The sequence below is a fragment of the Gadus macrocephalus genome, chromosome 23, assembly GCF_031168955.1.
Source record: "Gadus macrocephalus chromosome 23, ASM3116895v1".
NCBI lineage: Eukaryota > Metazoa > Chordata > Actinopteri > Gadiformes > Gadidae > Gadus > Gadus macrocephalus.
The window spans coordinates 8,140,947-8,154,308 of NC_082404.1; the positions used below are offsets into that span (position 1 = coordinate 8,140,947).

At 54.0% G+C, this 13,362-nt stretch overlaps 1 protein-coding gene across 1 annotated transcript in view; it reads right to left on the reverse strand.

Annotated features, from left to right (window-relative positions):
- scrib (scribble planar cell polarity protein) overlaps positions 1 to 13,362 on the reverse strand; it is a 74,159-nt gene that overhangs the window by 3,479 nt on the left and 57,318 nt on the right. Inside the window, 15 exon segments of the mRNA XM_060045247.1 lie at positions 1,363 to 1,437; positions 1,832 to 1,869; positions 2,419 to 2,558; positions 3,561 to 3,602; positions 3,604 to 3,687; positions 4,965 to 5,153; positions 5,494 to 5,583; positions 6,390 to 6,699; positions 7,721 to 7,880; positions 8,603 to 8,749; positions 9,192 to 9,239; positions 9,718 to 9,828; positions 11,040 to 11,162; positions 11,404 to 11,460; positions 13,014 to 13,085. Of these exon segments, the coding sequence (XP_059901230.1) occupies positions 1,363 to 1,437; positions 1,832 to 1,869; positions 2,419 to 2,558; positions 3,561 to 3,602; positions 3,604 to 3,687; positions 4,965 to 5,153; positions 5,494 to 5,583; positions 6,390 to 6,699; positions 7,721 to 7,880; positions 8,603 to 8,749; positions 9,192 to 9,239; positions 9,718 to 9,828; positions 11,040 to 11,162; positions 11,404 to 11,460; positions 13,014 to 13,085 (1,686 nt within the window).

Genomic DNA, 13,362 nt, shown 5'->3' on the forward strand with positions numbered 1-13,362 from the left:
TACTACAGAACTTCAAAGAAGTGGTGTTATTTAGTTTCCAGTGACCCATGTCCGTGTAAACAGTGGCTCACTACTTAAACACATTTCAACTTTTGAACAACAACCCACAGTGCCCACGGTGACGTCAAACACAACCAATCACAGCCAACAGGGGGGTCAGCTCCAGTAGACCAAGCCGAGAGACGCCTCACTGCACCACGGTACAGTACAGCCGAGCGTTAGCCTGGGCTGACAGGCCCAACATACACACAGCCACGCCCCGCAACCAGGCCTCACCCCTGGGGAGCACAGCATGCTGTCGCCGGCACACAGACGGCCCTGGCCGGGTGGAGATCAAGAAGCTACAAGTGTGTTGGTTAAAAGGACAGGAAAGCCTTGGTGTCTGAGCCATGCGTGGAATGCCGGGGTGGGGGTGAAAGCCATAATGAAGGTGGGGGGCAGTTAGTGGTCATTGAACCCAGGGCTCCTCCTGGTTAAAATGGGTGACTGAATGCTGAGGTGAAAGCGGTAGGGACAGAGCCCCCCGGTGGTAACAGTGGGTGCTGCCATTACAGTTGCTGATGTGGCATCAGAAAGGGCGATTGCAAATCACCTGTTTGTAGGGTTTTGATTAGACATGTGCATGAGAAGTAGGATTGGTTAGTGTTAAGATGAAGTGATTGTCGCCCCGTTTGTGAACAAACGCTCCGTATTATCATATCCGTTTCTGGGTCACGCTGTCATCCAGTTAAAGGCTCTCAGGATTCCTGAAAACATGAGCTGACTTCCTTTGCTGCAGGTGTCTGATGAATAGTTCTCCTTTTGTACCTGGCAGGTTAGTTCGTTTGTTGATTTATTTATTTACTTCATTTAATTGTTTTGGTTTAAACTTTTGTGGGTTTAATCTTTGGGGTTCCACTTTAGATGAACTAACCTGCAGGGTCAGATATGGAGCCTGCCGTCATGTTTACGTTCTGCCAACAGGCCTCAGAGGGGACGACCCAGTGACCGTAAAGGGGTCATGATCATACGGAGTGTTGCTCCCGCATGGGGCTAGGTGATGGCCTCACTGGTTGAACAGCGAGCCAGGGAACAGTGATGTGTGGTTACTGGTGGGAGACTTTTGAGTTTATTCTTACGAAATCAATAACACGTTTTGTAAACAACACAAACACACATCCCTGAGTCCAGAGAGCAGTGTTAGCCACACCCCCACAGAGAGCCTCAGCCAATCAACAAGCTCCACCCCCCCCCCCCCCCCCCAATAAAAAAACAAACAGACTCAGGGTTTCCACGGCCACACCTTCTCAGTAACGGGGGGGGGGGGGGGGCGGGGGGGGGAAGCGAGGAGCGGGCGGGGGGAGGTGCTCATGCAGCCGGTACCTGGATGTCGTAAACGGGTTTGGAAGAAGGAATGGCTGCGAACTGTCGGTAGTCAAACTTCTTAGACGACACGGACTGGAGGGACAAAGTGTGGACAGCATGATGGAGGGAGGTGAGGATGGAGGGGGGAGGGAGGTGAGGATGGGGGGGGGGGGGGAGGAGAGTGTGAGCAGAGAGAGAGAGTAGAGGAGGGGGAGGGTAGTGGTCAGGAGAGAGGAGAGGAGAGGAGAGCTAAGAAAAAGGGTGAGGCAGCCAGCCAGGGAATGGGGTAGAAGGGGTGAGCGTGATCAAAGCGTGGACTGGCCATGTGCCCATGAGCAAGGCATTGGGGTGGGGGGAGGGGGGGTCAACTTCCATGTGTCTTACAGGGCCGCCGTTTACTTCCTGTGCCGTCGGGGAGGCTACTCCAACGGTGGATACCAAACAGAAGGGAGCATCAGTAAGTAAGGATAACAAGAGGGCCTCTTACCAGTCTGCCGGGGGAGGTGACTCCTCGAGGGATGAGTTCTGTCGGGGGAATACACAATAAAAACGCGTTAATACCCCAGTAGTCCAATAGTAGCCTATTCCTTTGGTCTAATTGAACGCAGATGCTGACATGAACAGACGCACACATGATGCTCATACTGGTAGTTCATATGTTGGGAGAGGCTGTCGGTAAGTATTCTTTTCAAGTGTTTGAACAAAAGCCACCTAAAATGAGGCATTGTTGAGTCCGTTTTTTTTAAAAGAGTATATGATTATGATCCGTCGATGATGGGTCTGACCTGACTGATATGATTAGACTATTCAAAACCTTAGTCGAGGATACCTCTATGTTGTAGAAAGACTAAATAAATAAATATACACAAGAAAAAGACAAACAAATCGCACTGCAGGGACAGCGCCATCTACGGTGAAACGCGGGTCATGGCACAACGTGGTTTCTGATTCGCTGTGCCACCGGTGACCAGTGGTGATGTCACTACTACACGGCTTCCCGTCTACGCATATTATTGGAACGGCGTCGCGGGTAAACCGCAGTGGGCGGTGTCCCTTTGGTGACGTTGTGTTTACCTTCCATGGGGGTGGGGGAGGGGGTGGGGGCGGGGGACGGCGACTCCGTCAGCTGGTCCAGCGTGCCGCGCTTCTTGCCCTCCTTGGACTTGGCGATGACCATCTGGGCCTTCAGGGCGTCCTGCTCCAGAGACTTCATCCTGCAGGGGGGGCAACACAGTCAGATGGGGCCTGGTCAACGGCAGAGGGGGGGGGGGGGGGTCCGCCCCGGATGGGTCTTGGGATAGATCGGCCCACCGAGCGGACTGGACCAACTGGTCAGCCGATCTATCCGTCATGCGTCTGGCTGGACCCCTCCTATTGGGACGTCCCAGGCGAAGACTACCCCGGTGCGGTCGACTGGGAGGATGATCCATCAATCAATCTATCTATCGATCAAACATTCAACTTGTGATGTCACTACAGGGTAAGCGATGATGGCTGGTCCACATTAGGAGCCCCTTCATCGGAACAATTAAGCCTCTCGACATTAGGCCTGTCACCCAAGGTGCCGGTCAACATGAACATGGACATTTTGTAGTGTAATGTCCTCGGCGGTCATGTTGCGTTCAAACCGTGACCCGAGGAAACCCAGCGCATTCCAGGGTGAGGAGCATCTCCTCACTACTACGTGGTTACCCTGTGGGCTCAAGGTCAGTCCGAGTAATGATGCACTGATGAGAGAAGAGAGAGAAGAGCAGAGAGAGAAGAGAAGGGACAGAGGGGTGGAAGGCGGGAAGCCGGTGAAGGAGAAGCCAAGCCGTGCACAAGTGAGCTAGTCCGGGGACGGTGTTTGGGCGAGCGGGTGCCTCTACTGCTCCCCCTCGTCGAAAAGGAACCAAACACTGGAAATCAGACCGAAGGGAACAGCGCCGTCTCTGGCTGAACACTGGCACTGCAGCCGCTTCTGACCAGCTCATTTCAGGACGAGGCGACGCCGTGCACGGAGCGACCGCAGCCGGCCCCGACCGAGCCAATCAGAAGCAGGCGCTGTGAGGTGTTCCAATGTGTTTGCTCGCGTGTCGCTCCGGTTGGATTTGGGTTGATTTTAAAATAAAACTTTAAACCAATCTCATGCCAAAGCACCCCTCCCCCCCCCCCCCCCCCCCGGCACACTCCCACAATGCCGTGCGTGCGGCCCGGCGGTGGCCCGGGGAGCAGACCTGGGCTGGGTGTCAGCGGAGGAGGGGGGGGGCGGAGGGGCTCTGAGACGCCCTCACCCTGGCCTGGTACAGCCTCCTGGCCAGGTCCTGCTCATACTGCCTAACATCCTCCTCCAGACCAGACGGCCTGCACCCAGACACACCACCGCCATCACCAGGAGGAGGAGGAGGAGGAGGGGAGGGGGAGGAGGAGGAGGGGGGGGAGGGGGGGAGGAGGAGGGGATGAGGAGGAGGGGGAGGGGGAGGAGGAGGAGGAGGGGGGAGGAGGGGATGAGGAGGGGGGGGGGGGGGGGAGGAGGAGGGAGAGGAGGAGGAGGAGGGGGGAGGAGGAGGAGGGGGGGGATGAGGAGGAGGAGGGGGGGGGAGGGGAGGAGGGGGGGGAGGGGAGGAGGAGGAGGAGGAGGAGGAGGAGGAGGAGACGAGGAGGGGGGGAGGAGAAGGAGGGGGGATGAAAGGAGGAGGAGGTAAGAAAGGAGAAGGAGGCATGTAGGAAAGGAGAAGAAAGGAGGGTGGCACGGCAGGATGAAGGAGGAGGAAACAAGGGTAGGAGACAAGAACGACAGAAATAAAGGAAGATAAAAACAAAGATATAACACAGACACAGATAGTCGGGAACTCATCCACGGGACACAGTGGGCGAGAGAGGACGAGAGCGAGAGGGAAAACACAGACGTCTCTCTCACTGAGTCAACAAACGCCTGGAATTGACCCCAGTGAAGTGAGAGTTGTGGCACATTGGGTAGCGACTAGCAAAGGACAGAGATTTAATTGGACATATTTAGTCTTAGTTCAAGGCAGGGTAGTCAACAGGGATAAACCAGCCCCAGAGTAAGGCCAGAAGAAATCAGAGTGTGGAATTATTATCCATTATGTCTAGATAGATACCGATGGTTAACGTCTGTAGAGGTTGGATCAGATCGATTCTAAAACAAACATACCCCAACCGCAACATGTGGTCAACAAACCACAGTCCAACATATCCCTGACTTCAATCAATGAAACAAAGTTGAATTTCAACCACATTAAACATAGAAAGTAAAACCCCCCTTCTGTTCCCACGGATGCAAACAATAAAAGCACTAGAATACTGGTGACAACCAGTTATTAATCTACCAAGCAGAATAGAAAACGTTTTGTACATATATTGTTGGACTGCACCCCCCAAATAAACGGTCAAATGTCCTTCTTTTAGCGTGGGATTGTAGCAAAACTGATATGAACTCAATTGAGCAAATCCAAAGCTCAGCTAAAGGACTCGATGCTGAACCGAGTTAAACCAAACCCAACTGGGCTAGGCTAAAGGACCCTAAACGGAGTTCAACTAGAGAACCAGCGCAGGGCGACGATTAAGCCAAGCAAGCTAAACCAGGAAGAGCTGCGCTCCGCTACGGGCCGGGGTCTCACCGCGCTGCCCGCCACATGGCCCTCTTCTCGGCCTCCAGAGCCCGTTTCTCGGCGGGGGAGAGGTCCTGGTCCGGGGCCGCCGCCGCCAGCTCCGGGCTCTGCAGCCTCAGACGCTCCTGGTGGCGCCGCTCGGCCTTCGCCGTGCGGACCGGCGCCACGGCCGGCTCAGCGGTGTAGGCAGGGACGAGCCTACACACACACACACACGGGCGCACACACACACACACACACGGGCGCACGCACACACACACACACACACACACACACACACACACACACACACACACACACACACACACACACACACACACACACACACACACACACACACACACACACACACACACACACACACACAGGCAGGATCAATATAGACTACTGTAGACCGTTGACTACCACTATATTAGATTCGTAATGGGTCATATTAGTGAGTTGGTGGCTTCTAGTGGAAGGGGTTAGATTAGAGAGTAATAGTCGATGGGGTAATCTTAGAGACTACTAGGGGGTGGGTCATATTGGTGCTAGTTACCCGGTCATGGAGGTTGGCCGCTGGTCCAACCTGAACCCGTCTTCCAGGGAGTTCCTCTGGGATTCTCCCTTCCCGTCCACTGAGGACGCTCTGCAGACACAACAACTAATATCAGCATAAACGTACCTAGACTGGCATGCGGGATCCAGTAGGGTTCAATCCATTTGTTACATAGCATAATTGTGCTTATATATGAACCCGTCGTCACGTCAAGAGTTCTGCTGATAGATGTAAAAGGAGGAAAGAGGAGGGATAGAAGGATAGGAGAGAGGAGGGATGGAAGGAGAGGAGAGAGGAGTGATAGATGGATAGGAGAGAGGAGGGATGGAAGGAGAGGAGAGAGGAGTGATGGAAGGAGGGATGGATGGAAGGAGAGGAGAGAGGAGTGATGGAAGGAGAGGAGGAGAGAGGAGGGATAGAAGGATAGGAGAGAGGAGGGATGGAAGGAGGGATGGATGGAAGGAGAGGAGAGAGGAGTGATGGAAGGAGAGGAGGAGAGAGGAGGGATGGAAGGATAGGAGAGAGGAGTGATGGAAGGAGGGATGGATGGAAGGAGAGGAGAGAGGAGTGATGGAAGGAGAGGAGGAGAGAGGAGGGATGGAAGGATAGGAGAGAGGAGTGATGGAAGGAGGGATGGATGGAAGGAGAGGAGAGAGGAGTGATGGAAGGAGAGGAGGAGAGAGGAGGGATAGAAGGATAGGAGAGAGGAGGGATGGAAGGAGGGATGGATGGAAGGAGAGGAGAGAGGAGGGATGGAAGGAGAGGAGGAGAGAGGTGGGATAGAAGGAGAGGACAAATCAGGAGAATAGGAGGGAGTAGAAGGGAGCAGGCGGGGCTGGAGAGAGAATGGGCAGGTTAGGAGAGCAGGGTCGCTAGGGTAGAGAGCCGCCTCCTACCCTGAGCCGCTGTAGTAGCCGGGGGGCGTGGAGGTGTAGCCCGGGGAAGTGGAGGTGTAGCCCGGTGGGGTCGAGGCGTAGCCGGGGGGCGTGGAGGCGTAACCGGGGGGCGTGGAGGCGTAGCCGGGGGGCGTGGAGGCGTAGCCCGGGGTGGAGGGGAGTCGGGTGGTGGTGGCGAGGGGCTCCACGCGGTACTCCACCCCGTCCAGGAGCACCTTCCCCGTGGCCTTCATGTGGGCCAGGTCATCGTCGTCATCGTCGTCCTCGTCGTCCATCAGGTACTCCCGCGCCCGCTGCTCAAACCGCCGCTCTGGGGGGGGGGGGGGGGGGGGCGAGAGGTCAGGGGTCACTAGGGCTCTTGGGTTCATTCCAGAGCGGCGATGTGTTCATTGGGGCCGCCATCTTAGGCCTATGTTTCCAGTTTCATTTCAATAAACTAACAAAAGGTCTAAGGGACTTTAAATGTTACAACCATTTAGTTATTTAGCAACGAGCTCAGAGACATTAAGGAGAAGGTAGAGGTTATGCCCTTAAGACAGGTCATTAAGGAGCAGATAGGGGTAAGACCCTTAAGGGAGGTCATTAAGGAGCAGATAGGGGTAAGACCCTTAAGGGAGGTCATTAAGGAGCAGATAGGGGTAAGACCCTTAAGGGAGGTCATTAAGGAGCAGGTGGGGGTAAGACCCTTAAGGGAGGTCATTAAGGAGCAGATAGGGGTAAGACCCTTAAGGGAGGTCATTAAGGAGCAGGTGGGGGTAAGACCCTTAAGGGAGGTCATTAAGGAGCAGATAGGGGTAAGACCCTTAAGACAGGTCATTAAGGAGCAGGTGGGGGTAAGATCCTTAATACAGGTCATTAAGGAGCAGGTGGGGGTAAGACCCTTAATACAGGTCATTAAGGAGCAGATAGGGTTAAGACCCTTAAGGGAGGTCATTAAGGAGCAGATAGGGGTAAGACCCTTAAGACAGGTCATTAAGGAGCAGGTGGGGGTAAGACCCTTAATACAGGTCATTAAGGAGCAGGTGGGGGTAAGACCCTTAATACAGGTCATTAAGGAGCAGGTGGGGGTAAGACCCTTAATACAGGTCATTAAGGAGCAGGTGGGGGTAAGACCCTTAATACAGGTCATTAAGGAGCAGGTAGGGGTAAGACCCTTAATACAGGTCATTAAGGAGCAGGTGGTGGCTTGCTGAAGGATGCCTTCACGTAGAGCGCAGACATTGGGGGTCTAAACCCAGGACCCTAGAGCTGGAAGTCAAACCCCTTCCAACGACCACACCTCTCCTGCCCATTACACCACTACGGTGAGAAGGAAATAAAAGCAAGCAGACCTTCCTCCTCCCTCATCTTCTTCAGGTCGTCGGCTCCGACCAGCGACACGCGGGGCTTGGGTTTGTCCGGCGTCGTCTGCTTCACGTCGATCTCAAAGTACTTCTGGCGGTCCCGGAAGGAGCGCTGCTCCGGGGTGTCCGGACCCCCCGGGGAGGGCGTCTGGGGGGGCAGGGGGCAAGCATCCACAAGGGTCACAAGGGGTCCGGGAGGTTAGAACAGGGGTCAGAGGTCAGAGAGTAAGGGGGGAAACACGGAGCAGAGAGAGCTGCTGCAATTTTGTTGTGAAAAGAGAAATAAACATTGAAGAGGTCATTTGGATAGTAATTTCAAATGAAGTCGATATTGAATAAAGTGAATTTGAATAAGGTCCTTTTGCAGGAAGTCGATTTTCCCCATAGGTGATAATATTAATTATTGGACACCGTGTTAAGCGTTAGTGAATAACAGGAGTTGAGGCAGCGACGCAGCGAGAGAGCATCAGCAGATGTCAGGAAGACCCAGATCAGCCTGGATCAGACCCTGGTCTGAGGAGCAGCACAGGGCGGCCAATCAGCACAAGCCACGCCCCCAAACTCCAGCGTGTTCAGGGGAGAAAAACATTGTCACCGTCCAATCAGCACCCAGCGCCCCAAGCCCGTTCTCAGTCAGGTGACTGGCGAGCGTTCCGTTTTGATTCCACCGCAGAAGCCCCCTGCTACACCACCTCCTACACCACCCCCGGCGGAGGCCACGGTTCGGGGGGGCGTAGTTGCCAGATCGGGCCAGATTTCCCGCCCAATCTGGCAACCCTGGCTGCAGTGCGCTGCAGCCAGGGTTGCCAGATTGGGCGGGAAATCTGGCCCAATCTGGCAACACTGTTGGTGGGGTTGTGAGGGCTGTACCTGGGGCACCATGGAGGGCCTGGAGAAGCGGGGCACGGCCGCCATGCTCTGGTAGTCCCGGTGGTCCGGGGGGCACGGGGACCTCGCCCCCCCGCCCCCCTCCCCCCCGTCTACGGCGTCCTCAAATACCTCGCTGAACCGCGCCGACTGGAAAGGGCCACATAGGTCATTACCACGGCGACGGGCAGCGACGTCAGGGTGCGCGTGCCGTGGCGATTGGCGGACATTACGCGGTCGCCGTGGCTATGGGCTGACATTTGTTTTGTGTCCATGGTGATAGGCATACATTTAGGGTTGTTGCCACGGGGATAAACTGAAAACTGGCAAGTTGGGGAAATCCTATTTTACATGCAGACTTCATACATTTAGAACCTCCATCTGTCCAGCAAAGTGATGCCTCTATAAGAGTGCATTTCCAGTGTTCCTTAAAATCGATTGTCCATAGATGGCGCCATTACTTCATTATGAATTCAGTGCGAGTATAGATTCTGCTTCAACATAAGGTTGCATTTTACTGAATATTTTCCCATGGGAGCCGCTCTGCATTGAGCTGTGGTGTGCTCCAGTCTAAGCCGGAAGAGGCCCTCACCTCAGGAGAAGACGCCTGCTGGACGTGGTTCCTCCCGCCGTACAGGTCCTGGTGGTGGGGGGGGGGGGGGGGGGGGGGAGAGAGAGCAGGGAACAGGGAGTGAGTTCTCAGTGGAAACTAGAGCCCTTCTGGAGACTGACACGACAAGATGCAGTCAGGGAACACTCAGGAGACGGAGAAGAGAGGAACGAAATAAACGAGAGAAAGTAAGGGAAAAAGAAAAAGGGGAAGGGGTGACGAATCCGATCAAGAAAAATGTAATACAAAGCGGTGCGGCGTTAAAGAAACGGGAGGGGGGAGGGGGGGGGATCCAATCACAGTGTGGCTCAGGACAACACCTCGACTCCAAACGAGGACCACACGTCACGGATGTGCAACACCACACCGACGAGGACAGAGGCATTCCACACGCCACGAGACGTCACATGACGAGGGGACGGACCAATCAGCACAACATGCTCGTGGGGGGGGGGGGGGGGGGGGGAGACCCCCTGCGGTGGGAGGGTCTCCGGGGGGGGCGGCCTACCTGTGGTGGCTCCAGCGTGGCCGGCGCGTGAGGCACGGCGGCAAACGCCTTGTACGCCTGCTTGATATTCATGGGGAAGTCGCCGTGGGAGACGGGGGAGGGGCCGCGAGGCTGCAGCGGGAGGGGGGGGGGGGGGGGGGGGAGGGAGGGCGATGGAGGAGGGGAGGGGCCGTTCAATATGGTGGGGGCGAGGGGGACAGACAGACGGCAGGGAGGACGGACAGACGGAGAGAGAGACAGTAGAGACAGAGAGATGGGGAGAGAGACAGATGAGATAGAGACACAGGCAGAAACCACTGAGACAGACAGACAGAGGGGGGGGGGAAGAGAGCGAGAGAGAGAGAGAGAGAGAGAGAGAAAGAGAAAGAGAAAGAGAAAGAGAAAGAGAAAGAGAAAGAGAGAGAGAGAGAGAGAGAGAGAGAGAGACGAGATGAAAAGTAGAAACAGACAGAAAAGACACAAAGAGAGACAGACAGACCAAGAGACACAACCAGGAGAGGAAAACTATGAGAACAACCAGCCGGTAGAAGAAGACGAGGAGGAGGAAGACGGGTGATACAGGTGTGTGGCTGGTTCTCTTGGGTCGGACGGACGGACAGACATATGGTAGGGCTCGGAACGTAAGCTAGCCTGGTCTCAACTGGTCTGGGTCTCCACTAGAGATTTGGCTACACGATAACCTTACCTTAAGTATCAAACACACTGAACAAAACCCTTCTATTTACAAAGCCTGCTAGGTCCAACTGTCCAACGAACAGCACATTCCCGTAAGGAATTCTGGGATTGGTAGGAATATGTACCATTCCGGAGGGACACAGGAAGGGCCCTGTGATTCCTGTGCCTAGTGGTTGCCATGTCAACCAACACAGGATAAAAGGCACACTGGTTACCAGTACATAACCTGGTTACCTGATAATGAGCCGGTAACCTGATCATAACCTTGTTAACCTACACAACCAGGTTACTGTTCATAACGTAGTTACTCGTTATCTGTACACAACCAAGTCAGCGGTGTACAACCTAGATACCCATTCATAACCTAGTTACCTGAACATAACCTGGTTAAACAGACTCTTTGGTACGAGCCTGTGTAATGTAAACCAAACCACTGCAATCTCTTCTCGGTTCACGCCCTGCGTCGTAGCCCTGCGTTGCTACGGTTACGGCCGTGTGGGTGTAGTGCGGTGCCCACAGCGCGCGGGTAGGGGGAGGCGGGTTGTCGTGGCGATGGTGGAGGTGGTGGTGGTGGTGTCGGAAGGGTGGGTGGAGCGAGGACAGACACCGGAGATCTACATGGTGGAGGTGGAGGTGAGGGGTCTTACAGAGGTCTGAGAGTTGATGGGGGAGGGGCCATGCTGGAAGGGGTTGGGGCTGCTGGCGTCGGGCGTGGCCGGGGACGGGGTGGACCAAACCCGGCCCGCCGGCTGGATCGCCCCCGGGCGGGTCTGGAGGGAGAGAGAGAGGGGGTGCTTTGTTATTTCTTATGTTTATTTGGCAATTATTAGTCGGGTTGTGATTGCTAATGGATTAATTGATTCACCAGACAGAGAGACAGAGAGAGAGAGACAGTGAGAGAGAGAGAGAGAGGTTGATGATGGGGAAAGGTTATATGAGCCCCATGTTAACTGCTGGTGCTGGTGATGGGGTGGGGGTGATGGTGTAGGCGCTATGACGCTTCACACTCACAGATGAGGGGCTGCTGTCCCGGGCGGTGGGGCCCGGGGAGCCGTAGTGAACGTTGGCCTGGAACACAACACACAGCAAGTCACACACCGAGATCATAGGACCCGGCACGCCCACGGCTCGGGTGGCAGCCAGCATGTGCAACGCACGCACGCACACTCACACACTCACGCACACACACACTCACGCACGCACCTTAACTCCAAGACTGCCAATATAACACTTTTTCATTTCACACTCCAAAATCTCAAAACAAATGCAAGCATGTTGTTTAATGCATATTTTAGCAAAGACAAACAATTCAGCTCAATTTAAGTTCATTTCAAACACAGCCAGTCAATAGACACAGACTGGAGCATCAGGTCTATAATCCACATCCAGTTTAATCTATATTAATCCAGTCTGGATTAGCAGCAGACGAAGCCCCAGACTAACACACTCATGAAGCAGCGACCGCATCCACTGTCAGCGCATGGCAGCAGTGCAGCAGCTGTTAGACCCCTGCATGTCTCTGAAGAGGAACCCAACACCGAGAGCAACCCCACCAACAGTGCCATCTCTGGTCAAAGACAGCAACAAAAAAGCTCTTTTCAGATTGCCTTAATCAGTGACCCTCAGCGGAAGGGATGGCTCTGTCGGTTTGGTTGGACTTCAACACTACATGGAAGCAACTATGGGGACTTTGGTAGGGATTATTCCCACAATGCATTGTTCTCCCCCCGATTTAAATTCTCTGACCACTAACCACTAACTCTAACCCCACCATGGCTAACCTAATGCCAAATTGTAGGCATTTCTAACTTGATACCTAAACTTAATCTATGACCTAATACATGAACTTCACCTATGATCAGAGGCCTAAACTTAATTTATGACCTAATGCCTGAACTTCACCTATGATCAGAGGCCTAAACTAAATTTATGACCTAATGCCTGAACTTCACCTATGATCAGAGGCCTAAACTTAATTTATGACCTAATGCCTGAACTTCATCTATGATCAGATGCCTACATTTAAAATATGCCGAATGTCTAAACCTAATCTATGATCTAAAGTCTAAACTTCCTCTATGATCTAATGTCTAAAGATACCCATCTGTAATCCATACCATCTGTCGAACACCTAAACATAATATCCAACCCTTACAACCCTACACCTCAACCCTCCACCAGCTCCCATGCATCACGGGCACAACCCCCAGAAAAGTCTCCATAGTTGCCCCCCGGTTACAGACACGGCACCGAGCATCAATCAATGAGCGCAGAACACCAGAACCTTGGGGGGCTCACTTACGAAGCGCGTCTCCCTGCCTGCCAGCAGGCTGGTGGACGGGGGGTGGCTGGGCTACAGGGAGAACACACTATTCAACACAACCAGGAAGTACTGCTACTGCTACATCCTGTCTAGGGCAAGGTACAGCGGCGGAGGAGTTCAAACCATCACCTGCTCCCCGCGCCTGGGGGGAGGTTTGAACTGTGGTGCGGAGGCAGGGGTGAAGATGGGGTGTAGGGTGCAGACGAGTGGTTGGTTGGAATATGAGATGAGACGTACTCTGTGAGTCCCGGATGGGTAAAGGGGGGAAAGTGGAGGGAGTTTGGGGAGATGGACTCACCGGCTGGATGCTGGGGGAGTAGGAGCCGTCCCTCACCGGGCTGGCAGTGCGTGGCAGATCGGAGCTAGATGTCTAGGTAGAAACACAAGCACAACAATGTAAGCCCCCTGCATGGCTCGTAGTAGAGGCAGACTCCAGGCCTGGAAGGCTATAAGTCCTGCCACTTTCTGGCTCAGCTTAAAGGCCAGTTGAGTCTACCCATCAGTTGTATATCTGAGCAGTACGATTAGGTCAAAATACTGGGAAGGACTTTTTAAATTTTCATCTCAAACCAATGAATTATCATCTCAAACCAGTGAATTAACATCTCATAGCGGTGTTAACATCTCAGAGCAGTGTATTAACAGTA